Source organism: Phasianus colchicus, chromosome 2 (assembly GCF_987193195.1).
Source record: "Phasianus colchicus chromosome 2, bPhaCol1.hap1.1, whole genome shotgun sequence".
Taxonomy (NCBI): domain Eukaryota; kingdom Metazoa; phylum Chordata; class Aves; order Galliformes; family Phasianidae; genus Phasianus; species Phasianus colchicus.
In genome coordinates, this window is record NC_143437.1 from 101,439,217 (window position 1) to 101,464,734 (window position 25,518).

At 42.1% G+C, this 25,518-nt stretch overlaps 1 protein-coding gene across 7 annotated transcripts in view; it reads right to left on the reverse strand.

Moving 5' to 3' along the window:
- Nucleotides 1–25,518, reverse strand: part of PUM2 (pumilio RNA binding family member 2) — a 64,991-nt gene extending 39,473 nt beyond the window's left edge. For 6 of the 7 annotated variants that reach the window (XM_031610974.2, XM_031610977.2, XM_031610972.2 and 3 more), the window contains exons 1-5: nt 25,344–25,518; nt 7,251–7,319; nt 1,761–1,866; nt 1,280–1,467; nt 498–670 (exon numbers count right to left, since the gene is read on the reverse strand). In XM_031610974.2, coding sequence (XP_031466834.2) covers nt 498–670; nt 1,280–1,467; nt 1,761–1,866; nt 7,251–7,301 — 518 coding nt within the window. In that variant the 5' untranslated portion in view covers nt 7,302–7,319; nt 25,344–25,518. Of the gene's footprint in view, nt 1–497; nt 671–1,279; nt 1,468–1,760; nt 1,867–7,250; nt 7,320–21,422; nt 21,562–25,343 lie in introns of all 7 variants that reach the window. The other variant, XM_090136421.1, reaches the window with a different exon arrangement.

Consider the following 25,518-nt stretch of genomic DNA (forward strand, 5'->3'; position numbering starts at 1 on the left):
TCTATACAGTGAATTATGACACTTAGCTCTGTGAACTCTCATCCAAGTACATAATTCCCACAAAAACTTGCGGAGAAGTAACTGTGTTAGGCTGAGGTGTTGACCAGCGAAATCACAAGGTACGTTATAATTCCGTAGGATTATCTCTCTACAACAATCAGATCCAAAAGTTGGAAGTATCAAAAGGAAGCAGAGAGAGAAAAGGATTGACTTCGTAATCAAAAGGGTGAAAGCTTTCATCCTGCTTTAATTCACCACAATGTGAAGGTACTCATTTGCTTTGAAGAAATACTTTATTAAAATGAATTTGTCTCATGAGAAGTGACACACACACTAATGACATCCTAAGAAACACGTGGCACAGTGGGAAAGGGAGGACGTGAGGCAGCAAGAATCAATCTGCAGCTGGATAATGTTTGAAGCTGACACACAAACCAGAACTGTAATAATGCCTAAAGAGACATGTTCGCCTTCTCGAGAAACAGTTAAAAGCTTACTTAAAATCTTTGCAATCGGCATCCATTCCATTTGGCAAACCTCTGCCATTTATTTTAGTAACATCCTCATCATCTCCTTGTTTAAGATCTCTGTTTTTGTCCTCCTCAAATGGAGAAGCCTTGCCTTTCTGATCTCCTTTCTCAGGTCCATCTGTTTCAGCATCTCTAGTGCCCTGAGGAAAAAGAATCTGTTTGATTCTGAATATTGAACAGAACACAATAGGTGACCTAATTCTACACTACAGCGCACGTAAACAATACAAACAGTTTGTTTTCAATAGAATTGCATTTGGTGGGTAACTTGGTCACCAAGTTTTGACCAAATGCAATTAAAAACTGCCAATATGTGAAAAGGAATGCCAGGATTTATAATGGAAGAGCTAACTCAACCTTAACTATAGCGGTGCTGTTGAAGCAATAACACTTTTTACACAGTTAAAACATCCGGTACATAAAACCCCCTTACTGAAACACAGAACAGGAAAATCTAGGAAAAAAAGTACAATATGCATTTTAAATTATTTGTGACCTTTTCCCTCCTCTCTTTAAAGGCATTAGGAAAGTACTGTTTTTAATGCAGCTGTTTAGTCAAGTTTCCCAAACTACTTCCCTCTGACCTCCTTAGCCCCCTCCAACCAAGGAAGACAAGCAGATAGCAACTATACACACTTCCTAAAGAGAAGAAGAAAAAAAACTGGACAAATCACATAAAAAATATAACCATGTAAATCACTAAGACCATAGCACGTAACTACATAAACTTAACACGCTGTATTACTTACAAAAGCTCCTTTCCTAAACCGGGAATCCAATTTATCAGCTGGAGAGGAACTTAACACATATTCTACCATGCTCACTCCAAGGCCACCACTTTCTGATCGTGGAGACAATACAGCATTTACTTCACTGTTTCCATGAAAACCCTGTCCAGGCTTTCTCTGTACCATAATAGGCTGGGACATAGAATGGTCTGTTAAAACAAACAAAAATATCACAATTGTACTTTTTGAACACAACTTGCAATATTTGTGCATTTCAGTACAGATGAGATATAAAACAAGCTGGAAAATAAATAAATTCAAAATCCTACTTTCCAAAAGTGTTATGAGCATACAACTACCAGGGCTGTATACATTTTTACAGTTAAAATGAAAGTAAAACCAAATTCATTACACAGATATCTAACACTTAGAATACTGCTTTACTTTAAAATAACACGTACCAAGCAATCAATGTTTCAGTATGTATCTATTTATCACTTACGAGGAGTTCCCCATGCAGTCTCTCTCCACTCATCACCAAGGAATATCCCTTTTTGTCCATCTTTTGCTGAATCATCAGGTTCCCAAAACTTTTTGGCAGGTAAAAGCTGTGTAAGAAAAGAAAATTATCTTTTTAACAAAATGATTACAAATAGGCAAAAATTAACAATACAACTAAGATGATGGGCAATTTGTTTTAGAGATACCAAAGTCAGCTTTACATGAGGAAGCACACATAGTTGGAATAATTAAAACACCTGAATGTAATGCTGATGATGCATTAAAAATTTGCTGCAATGACTGCAACAAGGCAGATCCTGAAGTTACAAGAAAGAGATATAGAATACATAACCAGTTATGATTAAAAGCTGAACAGATAATCCTCTCAGAAACTTGGAACTTTGCACTGCCTGCTTATTTTGGCTGAGAAGCTGGGCCTTTAACCAGCACCATTGTGAGAAACAGAAAGAAAGGAGTTATGTTCCAGATTTCAACAAGCAACTGACCTGCACTGTGACAAGTTCAGACTCCCTTAGATCTCCTGATTATAAACTGGTGACCATCAAATTTGAAGTTTCAATTTATATAGCTTCATTGAAATGAAATTTCAACTTCAACTTCATTAAATTCAAATTTCAACTTCATTAAATGAAGTTTCATTTAATATAGCTGTATGATTCTATTCGTTACTATTTCCAAAGCAAAGTTTCAGGTCAAATCAGTACCAGAATAATTTCTTGTACTGCCTTCAAGACCAGAATACAGTGCAAAACTACAGAAGCACCACACAAGAATCTCTCCTGTTATTTAACTGACAGATAAAAATCATTCAACATCACAGCTGCTTAATATGAGCTTTGATGAAGCTACTAACAAGATTAATTTATTTTTTTTTTTAGGTTTTTATTAATGTAGCTTTGAGAGAGTTTGTGAAAACTGCTTAAGGAGGAAGGTAAGACTGCCATGAGCAGGCCACAAACATTAATAAAACCAACAAAGGTTTTGAGCTCCTCTCAAACAATGTAAGGATTGCTGACTGATGTCTCCTATGTTTACAAGAATGATCACCAGAAAAATGTTTATCTAAACTAGGTACTGAAATCCCTGTGCTCCTTACATAAAGAATTCAGAACACTGAAGAACTGGTGGGTGGAAGAAGACTAACAGTCAATACTTCACAAAACCACCTATGGAAGAGTTCTATGCTTGCAGTACTGCAGCAATGACCTGCTCTGACATAGGTGCTCTTTTTCTCAGTACTTGGGAGAACCACCAGCAGCTGTCAAACAAACATGCTCTGGAAGCACCAGAATACTGAGTTTACCACAAATTTAAGAACTGGGTGAAGTCTGCCATCAGAGGATTTAGAAGATTCATGGAATCTTAAAACTACAGTTCAACTAAAAAGCAAAAGATGATATATTACAGATAAACCAAGAAAATCTATTAATATTTCTCAGCTAGCTCTGCATAGTACCAATTCTGCAGTACTACTACTTTTTCACTTTGTAGTACAGAGGTAGACAAAAAGCATTTTCTGTTATCTGTGGAGCCTTTTATAGGGAAACAAAACCACGCTTCATATTAAGCACAGTCCATCAGAAGTTCAAAGGTACTTCCAGCTGAGGTGAGATGAGAAACACAAAAGCGAAGGTCAGAACAAAAATACTTTGGGTGTCATGAAATTAGCACGTAGCTTCCAGTAGGCTTACCCTGAATTAGAGTTTTTATTTTTTTGTTTTGTTGTTGTTTAATTCCACTATCAGAGAGATGTTTGGATGAAGCCATGGAAAGCAATAAGCAGATGTAAGTAGAACACACCGCAATTCTGATTTCAAAATTCATTTTCAGAGTTTCTATCACAGGAAGAAATTGTTCACTGATAAAAAGACACAATAGTGACCACTGGCAAAAGGTTGTGTACTTGCTTTTCTATTGTATTTTATGTATGTGTTTTTCTCTGTTCTAAACTGAACACTTTCAACTTCCAAATATATGCATTCAACTTCTTATTGTCTTATGTTTTCTTGTTGACAGTAAAGCTTCCAAATAAACATAATGCATCACCTATACCTCAGGAGGCTACAGTTAAAGCTGAACAGATTCATGGAGATATTTTTGATTAAATTTTACACAACCAAGAAGTCCCTCAGCTATCTAGAGAAACTGACATTCTTAAAGATTATAATCCGTGCCTTCCCGTGCAGGAGTGACCTGGATTTTTAGGCTTTTGTTTGTTTGTTTAAAGAGAGAGAGTGTTGATGGGTTGACATACTATGTCCATTCAAAGGGATTTTTTAGCTCTTGGATTTCCATATAAAGAAGCAGCTGCAGCAGTTGTCAATTATCTCATTGTAGGACTCAAAAAATGTTTTTCAAAAACAAGTACTGTGTTCTTCTACAGATAAGAGAAAAACCAACAGTAACTACAACATCTTGCTCTCTCATAACATGCCTTGTGCTCAATACTTCCTACATTTAATCTAGTAACCTGCAGTTCAGAAGACACTTTACAAAAATGAATCCATTTCGAATTCAAAAGAAAGAGTGCCGTATTTCTTACTAAGCTCTTCCAACAGTACGCTCCAGTGTCTTCTTCAGTATGAGCCCTGCTCCCTTTTATGTCTCTGCTGGATGAACAAAGCTCTTTTCTATGCACAGATAATAACCAATTATATTAAAGGTAACTCTTAACCAGCGCTAATAAGTAACTACACAGTCTCAATTGCTGGGTCTTAACAACTTCTTTTTTTCCCCAAGATCAGAAGTAATTACTACGTAGCTTACTATAAATTCTCCAAATGAAGTTTTGAGACCAGAAATGGATACACTGTCCCTAAAACAAAATCTATATGCACTTTGATCCCCACTTCCACCACTTCCTGAAGGGAGGCTGTGATGAGGAGGGGTTTGGCCTCTCATCCCAGGCAACAAACAGGACCCCGGGGAATGGCCAGAAGTTGTACCAGAGGAGGTTTAGGTTAGACATAAGGAACAACTTTTTCTCTCAGAGAGTGGTCAGGCACTGGAATGGCTGCCCAGGGAGGTGGTAGAGTCGCCGTCCCTGGCAGTGTTCAAGAGGTGTCTGGATGAGGAGCTGTGAGATATGGTTTAGTGCTTGTGGCAGCAATGGCAATGGGAGGATGGTTGGACTAGATGATCTTGTAGGTCCTTTCCAACCTTGTGATTCCATGATTCTAAGAACAGATGTTACCAAGTAAAATTATTTTACATTCCAAATAAAATCAATTTTTCATATGGCTGTATGAGGTCAAACAAAGGGTCCTGGAGCCCTGAAAGCCAGCCCTGAAATAGGAAACAGCAGATGCCTGAAGAAGAGAAACAGCAACACGTGTCAATATGTCTTCAGAATATCACCCTGACCTTGAGAGTCATGACTGCTGTTGAAAGCTGGAGCCAGAAGCAGCATCTGCATTTAACCATCTAAGAGCCACAACTGCAGGTGATCTTTTCAAAAAGATGATTGCACAACAGCAGATCTCCTGCTAACAGAGCTCTGGTTTGCTTCTTTACGGAATAAATTAGCAGAGAATTACAAGATGGAAAGAGATCAAGGATCACTCTGTGGAACAACACATCTGGCTCATGTTCTGCAGTCCCAGTCCTGTTACTGACTCACAGCAGGCTCAGTTCAGACAAAGACCTTAACAAAAAGACTTCCAGTATGTATTCTACCCAAAATACTTGCATCAGGATTCATTTGCAGTCTTCATTTCAGCAATGACATGAGAAGTAAGACCTAACAGCCTCTTGACGTCAAGAAATGTTGAATCCCACTGGGGGAAAAACTGAACCAAGAAGGGTAAAAGAATTACACGGACAAGAAATTAATTTCAGTTCAGAAAAAAAAAAAATGAACAGAGAAGAAAAATTCAGGAACAAGGCTATTTCCCAACAGCTACAAGCACATTATTTGAAACGATCCCTTCAAACCTTCTGAAGTAGGCAGATGGAAGCACTTAAGAATGCACAACTACCAATTCTGTTTACATGGGTATTTGTGTGAGGGTATTTTCTCAAGTATTTTGGAAGGCTATTAATATATCCAAAAAGAAGGTCAAAACAGTCTGCATTAGGTTCCATGCAGCACAGCACTGCTGTGGAACACTAAGTAACACAAAAATTACAATGTCAACTCAGCTATTTGAACATGCACTAAATTGAGATACTTGAAAGACAAGGGGAAATGGTTTTAAGTTGAAGGAGGGAAGATTTAGGTTGGATGTCAGGAGGAAGTTCTTTACAGAGAGAGTGGTGAGGTGCTGGAACAGGCTGCCCAAAGAGGTTGCAGATGCCCTGTTCCTGGAGGTGTTCAAAGCCAGATTGGATGGGCCCCTGGGCAGCCTGGTCTGGTATTAAATGTGGAGGTTGGTGGCCCTGCATGTGGCAGGGGGGTTGGAGCTTCATGATCCTTGAGGTCTCTTCCAACCTGGGCCATTCTATGATTATATGAAAGATATTACTGAAAGCTGTAACAGGCTCATAATTTCAGGGTCACAATACAGTGTCCATTCCTGATACAAGATTACTGCAACAGAACTCCTTTTTTCTTCCAAAAAATATTAAAGTTATTTAAATAAAAGTCTTCACAGTTCTGCAGAATTTGTTAAATGTTTCATTTAAGTAAAAAAGATCAAACATGCATAGCAACTTGTCAGCCAACAAGTGTTGAGCAACCAGAACACAACATTTGTTTTCTGTCAGCGAGTTACAGTTTTCTTTGAGCATGTAATTATCTTTTAAAAATTAAGAAGAAATATTATCAGCGGTTCCATTATCAAAAAACTTCATTAACATCCAACAAAACAAATGGATCATTATTTGAAATTTTTGTTTAATGTGAATTTATTCCATTATTATGTCCTGCCAAGGCAAGTAACGGATGTTGATTACTTTTAAAACAGTTCAGATCTTTCAAAGACAGTTCCCAAAGTCACCGTCTATGATGTCCAGATCTTCAGAAATACACTGACAATGGGATTGAATCAAAAAACTCCTCCTCATCGAGATTATTATACAATAGCCCTTCTACTCCTGGTTAAATGTTATTTTAAGGAGTAATTACCAATAAAGGCATCATAAATTACCACATTTCTGTTAAGTCGTGCCAATATCTTTCCTGGAGCCAAAACCCTTAGCAGTTCTTAGCATCCTTGGCTTGTTAGAGGTGGCAGCTGTTTCACTCGTTTAGACAGTGATAATGAAAATATGCCTCATTTCATAGAATTGCACAAGATTTTAAAGAAATTACATGGTTGCTTCCCCTAGAGTATCAGTCATCTGACAAGACTACAGTAACACCACAGTCACCGAGATTCCATGTTCTCACAAGACATTCAGATCCTCAGTGGCCTGAAAAATCAATTTGCTTTTACAAGCAACTTTTCAGTCAGCTTGGTATCATTTACAACTCTTAAATTGCATCAAAATTTTCACAGCTCCAACTGGATTTTCAGTCCTCAGTAATTACCTCTCCCATTCCCCGAGATTCTAGGGCAAGAGCTTGAAACTCATGATTCATCTCATCCACAGATCGAACCTGCAGGAGGAAAAAGAAAACAGTGATCTGCTACACAGTCCAATATATTTCCCAAAAGATTGTAATACTCCATATTTTTAACAATTGAGCTAATAAAGAAAATTGGTAATGAATCTAGGTTGAACATGACTTTGGGGAATGGACACATTTGTTAATTACCAAGTTAGTGAACCATTCTAATATAGTAATGTGCAAGAAATCCCATGGAAAAAATTAGAAGTGATCAACTTTGTATATCCAGATAGAGGCCACTCATCATGGAAGCAATGACCAATGTTCTGGTGACGGTAAATACAAAAAAAGTGATATGCAAGAACTGAACATACACTTGTTCACACAGTGTTACTGAGTACATGTAGCAGCAAGCCAAGAAAAGCTCACTGGATAAGTCACAAAAGCTACCCATAGCAGTACTGGGCTGCTATCACAATTAGCTACTGACTGCAACATCACCATTTCTCTCACCTTCTGCCAGAAAACATTTGTTTGAATACAGAAGTTATGTCATAAAAGCAAGAGCTGCTGCAAAAAACATCCTCCTTTTCCATGGCATGCATAATTAAGATGGGTACAAAGCCAATTCAAAACAGTTTCAATGAGAGTAAATTTAGTTTCACAGCAAATTATGAAAAAAAATCAGCCTCGTGACCTTTTTTCCAAGATGCTGCTGTTTAAGTCAATCAAGGTTGATTTTATTCATTTAAACACCGCAATCAGATTGTTGTGTATCTTTAATAAAGCTGAACACATTTTTTGTGCGAATTAAAAATCAGGTTGAAATCTATGTGAGACACACTCTTACTTCATTAGCTCTGTGGGGTAATCCAATTTTTGTGCAAGAGCACGGGAAAATTACCTGCAGAAGAAAGTTTCAGAAAGAAAAACTGGAATTTGAAATGTTGAAGTACTTCTGAATTAGTGCATTCCAGTTTCTGAAAGGAGAATTACTGTACGGATGGCTGACAGATTTGAGTACCTCACCACAACCAACTCCCCCGAACAATGTCAGGCACTTCAGTTCCAATTGCAATTCAGGAGTACATTTGGGATTTGTCCAAGTTGTCTTTTTTGTTTTACAGGACCCAATAACAAACACTTTTCCAACACACAACAAACTTCAAAAATGTGCACGCACACTCCCAAATCTCTACAAAAAGACAACCCATGAAGCAGGGAAATGGCACAGCTAACTCTTCTCCTCCCAACTTTTAAGTCAACTTCAAGAAATTGGAAGTCTTCTGAAACTATAAATAAACTTCAGTACGCTGAACTTTCATTTTGCTCACTCTCTCCTTTCTTACAAGCATGAAATTTAAGTCAGTGTTATCTACTGCTACCAGCAGCAAAAAACATAATAGTCCTACAGCTGCAGCAAAGAGGGTCTCCATTTCATTTCCCATCAAACAGTGCAGCCCACAAAATACTTTCCTGGATCAAGAATACAGGTTTCACAGATGAGCTTACAGCCTGAAGAAAATACAGGCAGCACTAATAGCTACAGAAGTCCTGCTTTCCCCGGCCTTACCCTGATCCCTACAACAGAAGCAAACACCTGCAGTGCCAACAACCCAGCATGATGCTCCACTACACAGGCAGTCCTGTCCCCCACCATCACTCTGAAGATTACTCTCTCTCCATCTGCCAGCTACCTGCTTTTGGAATCAGCTGCTAAATGCAATCTTAGTTTTCTGAAGCTGAAAGAATATGAGCGCTTTCTACTATGGTTCCATTTTCAAGGCCAGGCTGGATGGAGCTTCAAGCAACCTGGTCTAGCAGGAGGTGTCCAAGCCTACAGCAGAGGGCTGGAACTACATGATCTTAAAGGTCCCTTCCAATCCAAACCCTTCTATGATTCTGTGATATTTCCAATAACGCACAAACGCACGCGTTGGGAGGAATATCAGCTCTCACATGCTGCTGTTATAAGGCCACGTGCCAACATTGTTAAAGGAGGAAAAGTTCAGGGATACTCCTCAACAGCTCCTTTTCCCCTGCCACAGAAACTCGATACAACATACCAGCACACACTAGTCCATTATTCATCACAGTATATGCATGAGGTTCTGACAGAGACCAAAAATAGTAGTGTTGTTTTTTTGGAATACTGACTTAATACTCCCTTTATCTTCCACTCTCTACGTGCAACATATTTTACATCTAAACATCTATACAAAAGCTTTTCTTTACTCTGTATCAGGACTCCCAGAGCAGGTATCTCATTTTGCACTGTTCCTCTGCTGCCTCGCACTGCATCCACCAGACAGCCCTCAGTCCTGAAAGCCACAAGCTTCAAGCAGTAAGCCGAGCTGATGCTAGAGGTAAAAAGGTCAAGAGAGCTCCTGCTTAAAGTAATTGCCACTTCTGGAATCCAGGCATCTGAATCTCCATGTAGGGACAGGTACCTGCTCCAACAGCCCAGACTCTTGCTGCCAGTAAGCACCTCTGCATTTTTCAAGCTAATGCAAGCAAAGATTACCTCTCCCTTCCCATGCAAACACCCAAATCATGATGACAAAGGGATGGCCGTGCTCTGCAGCTGCAGGTACAGCACCAGGCCAGGGGCACAGCACACACATCTGCTGACTGACTGACAAAGCTGGCACTGGAAAAAACAGAAGCTGCTGGCTGCTCTGCAAATGCTTCAGGCTCTGTGTTCTCCTCAATAAGTTCAATGCAAAACACCCTTCCAGCAGCTTCCTACAGGTGGTGGCTCTTCTGCAGCTTTTATCATCTCACGTCTAAAATACATCCTTACGGTGGCCTTCACATGACTAGCAAATTAAACGAGTTTAAGAACACAGCAATGGCTGTACTTTGAAACACAGCGTGCTGCAGTTCTGCCAGCCCCCCAGTTGGGTTCAACACAGCCCAGTCTTCTTGGGCAGACACTTGACTACATACACAAAAAGTTCATTTCACGTTTCATAGGGGTAATAGGCTTGAGATTAATACAGAAAAATATATGACTAGAAATGAAAACTTTAGTCAAATCTAGTAGACATTTATAACGATGAATAAGGGACAAGTATGCAAGGAGCCTAAACTGCAAATCTAATGGCCTTTATTATCACATATTGCAGTTCAGAGCTGTATGTAGTTTTCTACACCAGAATATTCTGCCAAATTTCCTAGTTTCCTTATTCAGAGACAAGCCAATCATGTGTCCAGATAACAAAAGCTTTGCAGCAGCCAACTACACAACCTATGCAGTAAATAAGGGAACACTGCATATAAGTTAATTACAAACTGCATTTTAAGAACACGTGGTGTTTGTCTGCTTAAGGCAGCCTTTGGCTGGACACATCTTCCTTTGAGACACCAAAGACCCAGAAGCTCCCTTACTACCAAGAAACCCAATAAAAGTTCACAATTCTATGCTATGAATATCTACTTGAAAATCAGTAACATTTTTTGAGCAACATCCATGTCAGTATTGAACTGCAGTACTAATTAAGTGCTCCAAAATGAATTACAGGACAGCTGAAAGAAGCAGTCCAAGTAAACAACACATGCTAAAGACACTTACTTAAATCAACCAATTTTGAAGTTTTAATGTGATCCCACAGTTCAAATCTAAAAAGAACACTATTTTCCCCCAGTACATTCTTAAAAATTTTCACTGCATTAGCATCCTTAAAAACAAATTTTTGCAGGCAAATTCATTATTTAATCTATTTCAGGTTTCTGAACTAATACTCTAAGTTTTATTCTACATGATCATTAACATTCTCAGATGCTCTGTCAAAAACAAATTTGTCAGCCACCACTGGCTCACAGTGCTCCCCAGAGTGCAAGTTTCAGATGAGAGCAGCAGAGTGAAAAAAATAGAAGGCTACAAAGCTGCAGTTCTGTCTCATGTAGTAAAGTGACCAGTGCTGTTCAACATCTTTACCAGTGACCTAAGCAATGGGATCAAAGACACGCTCAGCAACTTCACCGAGGATCCAAGTGCAGTGGTCCAGCTGATACAATAGAAAAAAAATACACCATTCAGAGGGACCTGGACAGGCTTGAAAAGCGAGTGAACATAATGAGGTCTGACAGGGCCAAGTGCAAGGTGTTGCACCTGAATTGGAACAATCCCAAGTATATGTATAGACTGGGAGAAAAACTCACTGAGAGAAATCCTGCAGAGAACTTGTGTTTTCTGGACAACTCAAATCTTGATGCAAGCCAGCAGTGTGTGCCTGCATCCCATAATGCCAACTGTAACCTGGGCTGCACCAACGGAGGAGGCAGCAGGAGGGAGAGGGATGGGATTGTCCCACTGACCCTCTCTCTGCTCTGCTTTTGTGAAGCTCCATCAGAAGTACTGTGTCCATGCCTGGGACCCCCAGTACAGTAAGGATGCAGAGTTGTTGGAGTGGGTCCAGGAGAGCCACAAGGATGAACATACAGCTGGAGCATCGTTCTTAAGAAAAGTTGAAAGAGCTGGGCTTTTTCAGTTTGGACAATGTTCCGGGGAGACCTCACTGAGACCTTGTACCGGACGGAAGCTTACCAACTGGAGGGAGAGCAATTCTTTACATGGTCTAATAGTGATAAGACAAAGAACAATGTCCACAAAAGAGCAGAGATTGAGATGAAATACTAGGAAGAATCTTTTTTTCAGAGGTTGGTGAGATGGTGGCACAGCTGCCCAGAGAAGCTGTGGGTGCCCCATCCCTGGAGGCCCATCCCTGGAGGTGCTCAAGGCCAGGTTGGGAGGGCCTCAGGCAGCCTGAGCTGGTGAGGGCAATCATCCCACAGGAGGGGTTGGAACTGGGTGATCTTAAAGGTACTTTCCAACCCAAGCAATTCTGTGGAACTGCAAAGAAGAAATATTCAACAAAAGCACTTTCCAATCTGCTAAAGGCAAGTCACAAGAGAGTATGGTGACCATAACATATGTCACATGTATACGCAGTTATTCACTTGCCTGGGGGTCCTTCTAGTCAATAGGAGTATCTATAACCTGGAAACGTGCATACTGAAAAAGGAACTTCCTAGACTCTTACAAACAGGAAATAAAAATATATGTATGTACTCAAGGCCTGTTCCAAAAGAAACAAGTTTTATTATGTGGGCCCATGACAGCAGAGGCAGATGACGCTGGTATGGCAGCAGAGATTTAACCTTCCCACCAATATCCCACAACGTTTGTTGCCCTGTGACAGATGGCAGCAGAGGGGCAATCTGACAGAATCGGGACAGAAGCAAAGGTGTGTCACTGAATTCTTCCAAGGCTCTTGTTCAGGGCTGGTGAAAATGTCCAGCTAATGGTGGTGACTGTGTTGAGAAAGTGTCTCATAGCTGAGAATGTGCTCTATCAAATCATGTTACTGTGCTCTTTGTAGCCATTGTTGTTTTCATGGAAGTAAACAGGAGGCATTATTTTCAGAGCACCCCACGTATCTATGCCAGATGTAATCTCAGAAGGCACTGACAAAGTTTGCAATTACACATCTGTTTCCCTGCCCCTCTACCAACAGAGTACACAAACACAGTCTAACAGGACACCACCTCCCAGCAAAAGAGGCAGAGGAAAATGAAACATCTCTGCACCCACTTCAGTCCCACCTGGTGGTTGCAGAGGCCAGCACCATCCAGAAACCTTGGGTTCTCTTCCTGGCTACAAAGTGAAACACACTCCAGGAAACACAAAAAAGCACTCAGTCCTCACAAACAACTCTTCTGCCATTGAGAAACTGCTCTCTTCCTTGCACAGACTTTTATATCCATCTTTCCATCCAGTAAGTACTGCTCAGAGAGTGGCACAACTGCCTGGTACAAGCTTTCCTAAACTACTCTCAGATGTTCTAAAGCCCAGAACTCTAATGCCCGCAGTCAAAAGCAGGCAGAACTGCCAGCCTAACCAAATTAACAACGTGTCATGACTTATAACTATTTACTGCTTGTTCCATTTGAAGTGATATATTCCAATGTATGCAAGCACATACAATAAATGACCAAATCTGAACTGCACCTCTGTCTAACCCTGCTTATTATTTAATTGGTGTTGATTGCTTAATACATGCATGTTACAAGTTTAAGTTTTTTCATTTTTAATATCAGCACTTTTCTTGGTAGCATCAGCTTTCTGTAACACAGCAGCAAGTGCTACAAGTGATGCAACGGCAACTGCAGGGAACTCAGGAGATGTTTCCAATCATCAGTATTTAATTCTAAAAAGCTCTGTAGTGAAAATTAACACCATGCAGCTACCTCCCTCAGGAAGTGTGATATTACATTGCTGCATTTCGTTATTTTATAGTTTGCTTTTAAAAAGATTAAAAAGTGAACTATATGCTACAGAAAACCTAATATTTGCCTTTTCTGAAAATGAGACAGAAAAAGTGATCTATATAAGAACTAGAGACAATTTACACAATATAGCGTTATATTTCATTAATTGTTACTACTTCCTTCTAACAAAGAGACAATAACCTTTATTAAATATGTTAACAGTTGATAATCAAAGAATCACAGAATGGCCAGGGTTGGAAGGGACCTCAAGGATTATGAAGCTCCAACCTCCCTGCCACATACATGGCCACCAACCTCCCCATTTAATACCAGACCAGGCTGCCCAGGGCCCATCCAACCTGGCCTTGAACACCTCCGGGGATGGGGCATCCACAGCCTGTTCCAGCACCTCATCACTCTCATAGTAAAGAACTTCCCCCTGAGATCCAACACCTGCATTGCATGGGCATCAAGCTCTCAGTACTTCGTTGTGTGGTGTGGGCTGTGCTGGATGCAGATGCTAGGCTAGATGCTAAAAGCCCTCCGGGTGGCTTGGTTCCAGAAGTAGCTCAGATCTCTCCTCCCATCAGGACACTGCTGAGTATGGACGTGGCTCCATTGCTCTTTGAAGTACTGTAGAAGCTAGAGGCATCAGGAGGTCTGGAAAGCAGTTTGGAGCTTGTATGCATGGTGGGGTTTCATGGTGGGAAGGAAGGGCAGGAGGGACACTTCCATCCTATGCCGGCAGAAACATTCTGCCACTGGGCTGATGGTTGAACTCGATCAGATTTCCAACCTGAATGATTCCATGATTCTTTTTTTAAGCTAAGTTTAGAGGCTCCTTCTCAAGCTCATTTCTCACAAATTTTCCCGATTGAGAAAATTTCATATTTTTGTATTGATTTGGAGGCTTGGATGGAGAGGTATTAAAAACATGGAAATCATACACCGAGTATTAGACTGTCTAATCCTACAGCCATCCACACCACATGGGAATGTCCTGACTTTAACAGTGAGGTTTATAAAGGTTTATAGCTTCTTCACTGAGGAAGGCAGTGCTGTTCCATAGTTTCCCCTTGAGAAGAAGACCAGGAGAGGGGCTGGTGAGTTATATGCACTTCAGTGAGAGCAGCTGGAGAAGCTCTCTGAAAGGCTGTCTGTCCTTATCATTTTAGTACAACTTCTATTTAAGAAGAACAAAAAGAAATAGATAAAAACATTCAAGATTTTTCGAAGTAACTTAATCTTTCCACAGAATTTGATGGTGAAACGTGGTTCAAGATGCCAAAACAACAGTACTTTCTGACTGCATGGTTTTGACAAGTTGCGAATAAATAGGACTCAGCTGGCAGAGATTTGTCCTTGGATGTACAAACATCTACACGACAGCTCGGAGCCCTCAGACATATCCCTTACCTAGGCATTTTTCCTTCTAGCTGGTCTCCTGATCTATTAATCTTGTGTCTGTGTGCTTTGTGGCTGAGGACCTGGCTGTGACTTTGGTTCCCTTGCAGCCACCTCTGCCTTTTTGGGGCTGCTGAGCAAGTTGTGTATCCAGAGCATGCCTCAGTTTCTTCACTGGGTGGTCAAAGGTAATGTTTTGAGATCCTGTTTCTTAAAAAGGAGGTGAGACTGCAATGTCGGCCAACAGGCTCTCCTTCTGCCCATGTTCTCTTCTGATGGGAGTTACTAACCCATACTTAGGAGTATGGCTTAGTGGCAATACTGGTGGTAGGTGGATGGTTGGACTAGGTGATCTTAGAGGTCTTTTCCAACCCTAATGATTCTATGATTCTAAATCTTCCCTCCCCCAGCTTAAAACCATTTCCCCTTGTCCTGCCATTATCTACCCTTGTCAAGAGTTGGCTCCCCTCTTGTTCGTAGGCTCCCTTTAGTTACTGGAAGGCTGCAATGAGGTCTATATAATGAGGTCAATAATAAATCAGAACAAATAAGACAAGATGTACACACTCAGAATGAAGTAAAACTTTCCATAAGTTAGCCTTCTGCACTGCAACCAAGACATCCATTAGCTGATGTGTTAACACAGCTAACAGAAAAATGAAAATAACTCAGACACAAGGGAATGAGGAACAGGAAAAAAAGCTGAAAAATAACAACCAAAGGGGAAAAGAAAAAAAAACCAAACCACGCTAAGTTTGGTCATTTCTCCATCATGCCAACACCAATAGAATCCAACCTTCTGTATCAGGTTTACAAAGCAAGGGTGGTGTGCTCCTGCTGGTGAGTGATCTCATAGCTCTTATCCCAACCACGAGCCTATCTCATCACATTTTCTCCCCCTGTTCATTTGAGGAGGAGGATCAAGAGAGCAGAGTGATTGAAAAGAGTTCCAGTGGTGTGAAACCCCCGCATGTTCTCCAGGAGGATGCTGAAGCTTGAGATGAAGAAAGGGATCTGCCCAGTTCTCAGGTGGTGACTTGAATCACACAAGAGCACAAAGAGAAGGTTATACAGGAAACACAAAAACATGTTTGTTCCAATGCATTTCAAGAGTTACTATAAGCAAGAGCACGTTTTCTACTTTATCTGTCTGCAGCAGAGAAAGGCACAGTTAAAGACATTGCTGTTATCAATCTCTTCAGCTGTTTTCTAAGGACCTTGTTTTTGGACAACACGCCCACTGAAACTAGCAATAGTTTTCTACAGTCACAAGGTATTTGCAGGATACACTGTATTAGAAGGGACCCTCAGTGATCATTGAGCCTAACTCCTGGCTCCACTCAGGACCACCCAAAATTCAAACCCTGCGTCTGAGTGCATTGTCCCAATGCTTGCTGAAGGCCAGATACTCTGCCCTGGGGAGCCTTCCAGCACCCAAACACTCCTCCCTCCTTTACCCAACATCCAAACAGAGGCTCCCCTGATGCAGCTCTATGCCATTCCCTGGGTCCCTGCCCTTGTAGTTGAGGTGCCTATTCCACACACAACATGCTCAAAACTGCTCAAAATACAAGTCAGATATCTGCAAATTCAGCACTCTTGTTTTCCTCTCCCTGGCTAAGGTAATCTGTGACGAATTCTGAATGTCTTTCTGTTCAATTTTGTGTCATAAAATACACCATTTTAGCTATTTTCAAGGAAAGTGATAGGAACAACAGTTAGTTACCTCTTTCCTACTGAGAAAGTTTCAAGGCTGCTGCCAGAACTGTGGCAATCACAAGGCACTAATCTGCTGAGGTCTCCAGCGCAAGACACAGGACATTCAGTCTCTTTTTCTTCTTTTTTTAGTGCACAAGAAGTCAACACCTTAAAACTCGCCCCCAAGAACCTCAGATTTGCTGCAAACTACACAGCAATAACACAGTGGAAAGTTCTGCAAGTAACTTATTAAACTAGCTTTAACAAGAGTAGACGTTTTCCAATCAAACGGCCTCACTGCAGCTAAGCAAAAGGAAAAATGCTTTCAGTCTAACATTTCTCTCCCTAATTAGTACGGTTTGGAGAGTTTTAGTAGTTGGCAAATCTGAGCAGCCACTTAAAACATGTGTCTGACATTCATTTACTTGGCCTCTAATTATGTGGATCTAAACATTAGTGTAGTGTATATCTACCGAATATAAACACTGAAAAATGCAGGAAGACAGCACTTGTAATGAAGTTATCACAGAATCTGTTAACTGCAGAAACAGAAATCAATGATCTCCAGAGCAGCTTCGTAGAGTGATGGACACTTTACGGGGAGAAAGCAGCATCGATGAGCTAACACCCAGCTTGGGCTTCAAACATGATGGTATTTAAGTGCTTTGCAGTTGTTCAGCACTCGAAAAACTCTTCAATAACTGTTCATGAAAGCCTTTTGAAAAAGTTTAGATGCATATTGAAAAATTTAAACTTTATTTTTAAATAAAAGTTGCAAAGTTAGGAAATGCAAAAAATACGGTTTGCAAGATCACTTAGATTTCTAGGGATGGCTTTAAGTGGATTCTATAAATGTACCAACAAATGATTCAGGAAATGTGACTCCCACTCTAAGGGCAGGAAATGGATTATGTTGTTCCCAACTGGAACGATGAGACGATGTTCATTGTTCCAAGGGATGTCTACATGACCGTAAAGTCTCATACGGGAAAATTATTTCCCAATTTCCATTGCACAAAAGTATCTTATTTGAACAACAAAAACAATTTTATTGTTTAAAATCAAGGCAAAGTTTTTGCTAGCAATTGTCTGTTTTATACCAGAGGCAACAATGCTAAACATCTGCATATTTTATTAATTTAATAACATCCATGCACTTATTTTGTGGCTGCATGAATTCTAACAGATTCCCATGCGAGTCACACTGAATACTTGCACAAACTAATCTACTGATTTCCTCCTCCTCTGTACCACACCAATGTTAAAAAGCTCCTGAACTCCTAAACTCTCTGCACCCCTCTCCGCAAAGGACTGCGTGACAGCAGCTACTCACAGAACTGCTCTCTAAGTCCATACATTGCACCAGAAATGAGTTGCAGCAACCAAAGCCTAAGTCATTAAGTGAAGACAATTTATGTCCTGTTGTGCACAGCACCACTTTCCTCAAGAAGTGTCAAACAGGCTGTGACAGTCCCAGCATTTCTCAGAGACAAAGAACTTCCAGCAGACCAAGCTGCAGGATTTTTAGGGTTCTCACCATCAGTTCTCACCTTCTTCCTCCCTTTTACTGGGGGAAGAGAGAGCAGTATTCAAATTCATAGCTCTATGCAACTAAGTTTAGGAACTGTTTATAAACCTTTCCTATGAGGAATGGTAGTAGATCACAGAATTACAGAATGGCCTGGGTTGAAAAGGACCACAATGCTCATCTAGTTTCAACCCCCTGCTATGTGCAGGATCGCCAACCACCAGACCAGGCTTCCCAGAGCCACATCCAGCCCGATCTTCAATGCCTGCAGGGATGGAGCATCCACAATGTCCTTGGGCAAGACAGGGCAGAGAAGGAAGACAGAACACTGTGGACAATGTCTTCCTGATGTTTCTCTTCACTTCAGCATGTAGCAAGAACATTTGCAAGTGTTCTGACATCCAAGAAAGCATACCCTGAACTTCACAAAACCCACATCGCCATCATAAATCCAAACACTACTGACTGCTGATCACTAAACCTACGCACCCTGGGCAATCCTTCACACTGAAGCAAGGTGAACTAATGACGAACAGATAACTGTTCTATCTGCAGCCCCGTGGGATGTTAATGAAAGGATGATGCCACAGCAGCTAGTGGTCTTCCCAGATGCAGTGCAATCAAAGAGCCTGCAGTGCTTTTGGGTTCTTGAGGGAGAGAAAAATAAGTCAAAAGCCTGAGTGAGTCAGTGTGAAGTCCAAATCAGCATTCATTAAGCCTCAGTACTGCCACAGAATTCCCACATAACCCACTCTCTCCTTCCCTGTTTGGTCCTTGTGAGCAGCCCCTAACACACCCATCGATGCTCATTTCTCCATTATCTTACTAAGGATTCTGACAAAAATTCTTCAGCATCAGCAAACATTAAATACCCTATACCAGACAAAGTTGCTCTGCCTTATGCTTACCAAGATGCTCAGCTCGTCCACAGACATTTCAGATAGCTTTCAAGAGACCCAAGTAACATTTCCCTAGTCTTCACAGGAATTACTGTCTTGGAACTCATCAAGTATATTTATTAACTTATTATTCTGACTCACTTAGAAAGGATTTCTCAACTGCCACCAACTAACAGGATGATTATTCAAAATCCACCAGTAATTGCAACCAAGCCGACATTCCTCTCAAAAACAAACTGCACACAACCATAGAGACTCACTTCCATGTACCCCTCAGTCAGTCAGAACTCACCCATCTTTTGTTACAGAAGGGAAAACAGAGCTCTTCCACACTCTGCATTTCCCTTAGCCTCCTCCTGAAGTCCTCAGGCTTATGCCAGTTTCTTGCCACAAAACCAGCAGGGTTTCATACAAGCTAATCCCCAAAAGCGAGAAGTTGTCATTCGCTGAAAATAAGGATGGCTTCAGCTATTTTTACATGAAAAATCCCTGCTGTATTTGCAAACTTACACTTTTTATTTTACTTTCTATACAGATTAAGCTCCTAATGGAATTCAAAGGAATGGTTCACTCTTCCTATTTATATCTGAAATACATTTTTAAGTCATTTTGGTAGTCTCACATTATGTGAGTTCATTGCAACATGCTAAAAAATAACACCAAATACACAGTTTGAAGATATGCTTAAGATTATGTATTCTGAACAACATTTCAGCATCTTCATTTTTACTTCTTAAAGAACTTCTGTTCATCTCTTTGTTCTTTACCAAAAGAGTGGCGTGGTGCTGGGAAAGGCTGCCCAGAGAGGCTGTGGATGCCCCGTGCCTGGAGGTGTTCAAGGCCAGGTTGGATGGGACCCTGGGCAGCCTGGTCTGCCATTAAATGTGGAGGTTGGTGGGGGAACTGGAGCTTTGTGATCCTTGAGGTCCCTTCCAGCCCAAGCCATTCTATGATCTACTATAATTATTTCTATTAATGTTCTTTGCCATCTGTCTAAATGGATAAAAAAATTGCACGCATTCATCTATAGAGGTGTTGTCTATGCAATACTTAGTGAGACAACAGCGAGTGGTTCAGCTCCTAACAGAATCTGCATAAATCACAGTGTGACAAAACATTCAGTTGGTACTTTTGACTCTGCTGAAACATTACAAAAAGATAGAGTGGTTCCCTTGCATTCCCTACCCAAGTTACTAGAAAACACACATTCCATTCACGGTATTATCTCCTGGAGAAATGCAGCCATGTTTTGAGGGACCCAGGCAGTAATTAAACAAGGACTCTGCTTACAATGTTCCTCTGCCTCCCTCTGGGGATGGGAAGCAGGTAGAAGAGAGAAGTGTGAAAATCCGTGCAGTTGCCTGTGAGGGAAGGGATGGCAAGAGAAAAACGCACCAACATTTCTGCACATTCAAGTGGATGAGTAGAATACTGCAGCAATTTGTATTTACAGAACTGCCCTAGTTTCAGTATTAATGTAATAGAGAATATGATACAGCAGAAAGCTGGACGTGGGCAAGAACGGAAGGAAAAACTGGAATAGTAGAAGCAGAAAAGTCAAAAGTAGTTCAAGATTGAGGAAAAAAAACAGATTAAAGAAAAACAAAACAACAAAACAGACAACAGATATCCCTGCGTTTAAGAGGAGACAGTTTTGTTTATTTATGTTTGCTCCTGTATTTACTACATTCTTGCAACACCCCCCAAGCTCCCCACAGCATCACAGGAGTCATGGAGAATAAAGCCATTCCCAGCTGAGATTCAAGACAAATGAGGAAGTTGTACCAATGGAACACTTGGAGATCAAAGCTTAACATTGGATTTTCTCCCCCACATTAATGTTTCCAACAGAAGTTCTAATCTACAACAAAATCTCTATTCTATTTTACTTTAATCTTTTTTTTTTTTTTTTTTTTTTTTAGGCTGCAAGTGTAACAAGCAAAACTGGGTGCAGAGCCCATAGCATTTCTCATAAATCTGGTAACAAGCGAATCCCTGCTCAAAGCAGAACTACTGCTTTGCATAAACTCAAACCCAACTGTACGACAGACTTCTGATGGAAACCAGGCACACACAGAACTATGAAATGCTTATACACGTTACAGGTCCAAACGGAGCACTGGGAGGTTACTGCACGCAGTTTGATTTCTAACTGCTTCAAGCAAAGGAACATTTTTTGACTTTGGATTACTGCAGGCTTTGAAAAAAGTAGCTCAGCTCACACGTATCCTTCTTACAGCTATGGAGTCAACACAAAATTTGAGTGGTTCCATGAAAAACAAACACACCAACTACCCAACCATCTACAAGAACACTGTGTCCCGTTGGGTCTGTGGAAGCAATACCCACCTGCAGTGTGATCCTGAGCAGTGGGGATGGTGTCAGCAATGCTCCCACCTGCACCAGGCCCTGCTTTTTTTCTTTACACTGCTACTCAGCACAATCTGTGAAGCCACTGTCATACCCTCTGATCTTCTACATTTGTAGACTGTGAAATGAAACAGCCCAGAAAACACATTATCTGAAGTGCATCTCATTCTTGCATGTCAGCTTCAGTTTTTCTTACAAACTTGGTATGCTACAAAAGATCCTAACGAAGGAATGGACATAAAACTTCTGCAGCCTGCGCTGATGCATTTTTGGGTTTTCATGAAACAAAGATTTCAGGCTCAGATTAAAATAAACTTTGCCAAGTTATTTTCAAAGCATTTAACTCTTGGCTCGACACAAGTAGAGATGACAACCAGAAAAATCTCTCTGCAATATTCAAAACTTCTGCAGGTAAAAACCACTTTTCCCTGGATATTTGATGATCTCCACACATGTCTACTGTAACCAATGTGTTATCAATCTTTTAGTATGTCTTGAGGAACTAGATAACTGCAAACATAAAATCCCAAATCTCCTCTGCAGTTTTAACTATGTACTTTCTGTGCTAACAAGCTGCATGACTTCCATTTTCAAGGCTAAGAAACCTCTCACGTTTTGTGAACAGGAGTGTCACTTCCAAACAATAGGAACTGACTTACGTGGAAAGCTGCTGAATCAGAACAAGGACACCTAGATGAGAAGATGCAGACAAAAGAAAGTACAGCCCTCTAATCCCTCCACACCTACTTTTCCACTGCTGTATGGCCAACCATTAAGGGAATATATGTGTGTGTGCAAGTGCAGACACATGCTAGGAGGATGCATGCTAATAAAGTGGAATAAAAGTGTAACATAAGAACTACTTTCACTGCTGTGGTACATATGCATGCACTTTATTGACAAAACAAAGCTCTTGAAATCACTTCTGCAACTTCTTTACACCACACAACAAGCTCAGTCCAGCATCCACAGAACTAGCTTAAGTAATGCATATCATAGAGGACATGAACAGCAAGACACTTGAAAAAAAGTTCCTCAAAATAATGTGGATGAAAACTAAGAGCGAAGTCCAAGAAGGCAGCCTGACATTGCCTTCATTTCCATTGGGACTTACATGCAGAGAGCTCTGCAGCAGAAAGACAACTGAGGTCTATCACCTGTAACTGACAGCTCTGCCAGTGCAAGAGGAAACCTACCTTAAAACTATATGGTAGCTTCAAAGAAAAAGTACAAAATTGGATTACTTGCAGCAATGTACACACAAATACACACTGGAAAAACAGCACAGCCTGTACAGGACAGATCCATGCATTAATACTCCAAAGTTTGGGACTTAAACGCAGAACTAGATGCAGAAATCTAAAGTTTGGGTTACTACAGAGATACTTGTTCTCATTTTGGAGATTGTCACTGTAACACCTTCAGACACATTTCCTCTGTAAGTGTACAACTGCTCTTAAACCGGCACATTTAGGAAAAGAATTTGTTCACCACTAATGAAATTAAATCTTTGCACATACATCCAGAGGTAACACCTGGCCCTCATCTGTAAGGCAAACATTTCCCAAAGCAACTCAGAAAGCACCTGCCTGCTAATCTGAAAGGCACAGCATGTACTCTGAGTGGGATTTAAACTAAACCTGGCTATCGTGCTTTGGTATCCAAGCCATTACTGTAAAGAAACTGAATGCAACATGTTTGAAATTACACTGCAGACGGTAGAACTGAATACATTTTCATCTTCTGATGCCATTTAAAATTCCTTCCTACCAAAGGAAGGTGAAGTGCATTTGACTTCACGGTTAGAAGCACCACAAACGACTGCACAGCTGTATTTGTTCTTATGGGAGGAGAAAAGGAACCTTACATGAAAAGACTTCTTGTTCAGAGCGACAGTCTTGTCACTGGCTGTGTGACAGCGCTGCAACTGTGTGCAGTAATCACAACTGCTATGTTATGGGTGGGGAAATTCACATCAGGCATTTCCAACTACATTTACCAAAGAGAAGAGAAAGCAGCAGCTTGATAAAGTTTTCACATACCTATACATATGATACATGCAATGAGAAGTATTTATAAAGCACGACTACTCGACAGCTTTAAGAAGAGAACCCAGTGTATTAATGCTCATTTCATAGGAGGGCTCAACACAAGAGAATTTAGTGATCTCTTCACTGCAATGGGCAGGGCAGTGTTTTGTCCTTCCACGATCAAGTAAGGCGTGAAGACATACAGGCAGGTATTTAAACCATCTCCTGGGTGATCTGCCTCTAAGAACTTGGTCTAATCATGCTGGAGATTTAGAAACCACTGTACAAAGAATGGAAATCATCAAGGAGAAAGCATTTACAAAACTCTCCATTGCAGATGTTTCTGTGTGCAGTCATATACCATTTCAGCAAGCAAACAAAGTCTATCTAAAAGCAAAGTAGAAAATGCTTTCACAAATCCCATCCAGCCCCCCGTCCTCAACAAGGGGATGTCCTGCTCAATGCTCACTCCAAACACCTGCCCTAAGGAACTCCCCCGAGAGCAAACTATGAGGCAAACACACATGCAGCTTTCCATGTGCACCACAATCCTACATAACATTTAATACACGCTGCCACAGTAAGACAGAACTTCTCACTGCAACATAGGCAAGCCCAACTCTTTCAGTCAGCCTCGTGTGGTGGCAACCACGACATCAGATATGGTTACAGTGACCTCAGCTCTGTGTCAACACCCCAAATGCTGGAGAAAAACATTAAGTAGCACAACGATACTACAGAAATTAATTAACACAGCTATTTCCAATTAATGCTGGAAGAAAAACCAACAGCTCTATTCAAATCCTACGTACTTCCCTAGGTGCAACATCCACATATGAAACTGTAGAACGCGCACTATTGAGCGGTTCCTCACATGCATCTGCCTTCTAACCACTCTGCTGGGCCAAATTCCAGATTCTGAACTCTCTGCACACTTGGGAGAGCTGTCAGCTGATTCAGCGCCGTTCCTCCACACACAACCCGAAGCACACCGCCGAATTCCCATCTCCCTTTTGCTCCACGCCTCCTTCTCCCACCAACACAACGCACCCGCGCTCGCACGGCCACGAACTGAGCCGCGGGTCACAGGGAGGTAGAAAATAATTCTGTTTCTCGGCACAGCCGCTTGTGTCGGCAACGCTTTGGCCCCAGGGATGGCCGACCGTACTGAAACACCACGTTTTATCACCGAAAACGGGGTAAACACACGCGAAACGCGTCGGTATCCCGCACAACCGAAGCGCGGAGCCGGGAGGCAACAAAGAAAAGAGAAACTAAAAGAGATCTCCGGGCGCTTTGTTCGCGCGCCGCACATAAACCACAGCGATAAGGCGGACAGGAAAAGTTTCGCCCGTTCCGCAACGGCTCACACGGCGCTCCGGGAACGGCGGACAAAGCCCTGCCGGCACCGTCCGTCAGAACGCGGCGCCGCGGGGGGCGGGCAGGAGCGCAGCGAGGCGCAGCGCAACGCCGCGCAGCCCCGCACGACGGCGGCCGCTCGCCCCGGCTTCTGGTCTGCAAGCACGACCGCAGCCCGAGCCCTCGGAAGGGAAGCGGCGGCGGCCGCCCGGTCCCGCCCTCCGTACAGCCGCGCTCATCACAAAGCCCCGCGCCGCCGGCGCTCCCTCGCCCCGAACAAAGCCCCCGCCCCGCTCCGCCCCGCCGCCGCCGCCCGCTCCCACCTCGGCGCCGCGAGCACACAAAGGCGGCCGGCCCGCCGCGCAGGCCCCGCGCCGCCCCGCCACAACATGGCCCCCTCCCGCCCTCGCTCCCCTCCCTCGCCGCAGACAAAAGGGGGCTGGAAGGAAGAAGGGGGGCGGCCCGCCCCGCCCGCCCGCGGCCTACCCCCCGCGGCCCCGCCGCTACTCACGGGCTGGCTGGCGGCGCCGCTCGCCGCGACGGAGCCGGAGCCGGAGCCGGAGCCGGAGCGGGCCCTGGGACACCGCCGCCCGCCCGCCGCCCCCCGCTCCTCTCGGCGCCTCTCCTTCCGGCCTCCCCTCCCCCCCCCTCGGCCGCGAGGGGCTCACAACAACATGGCGGGAGGG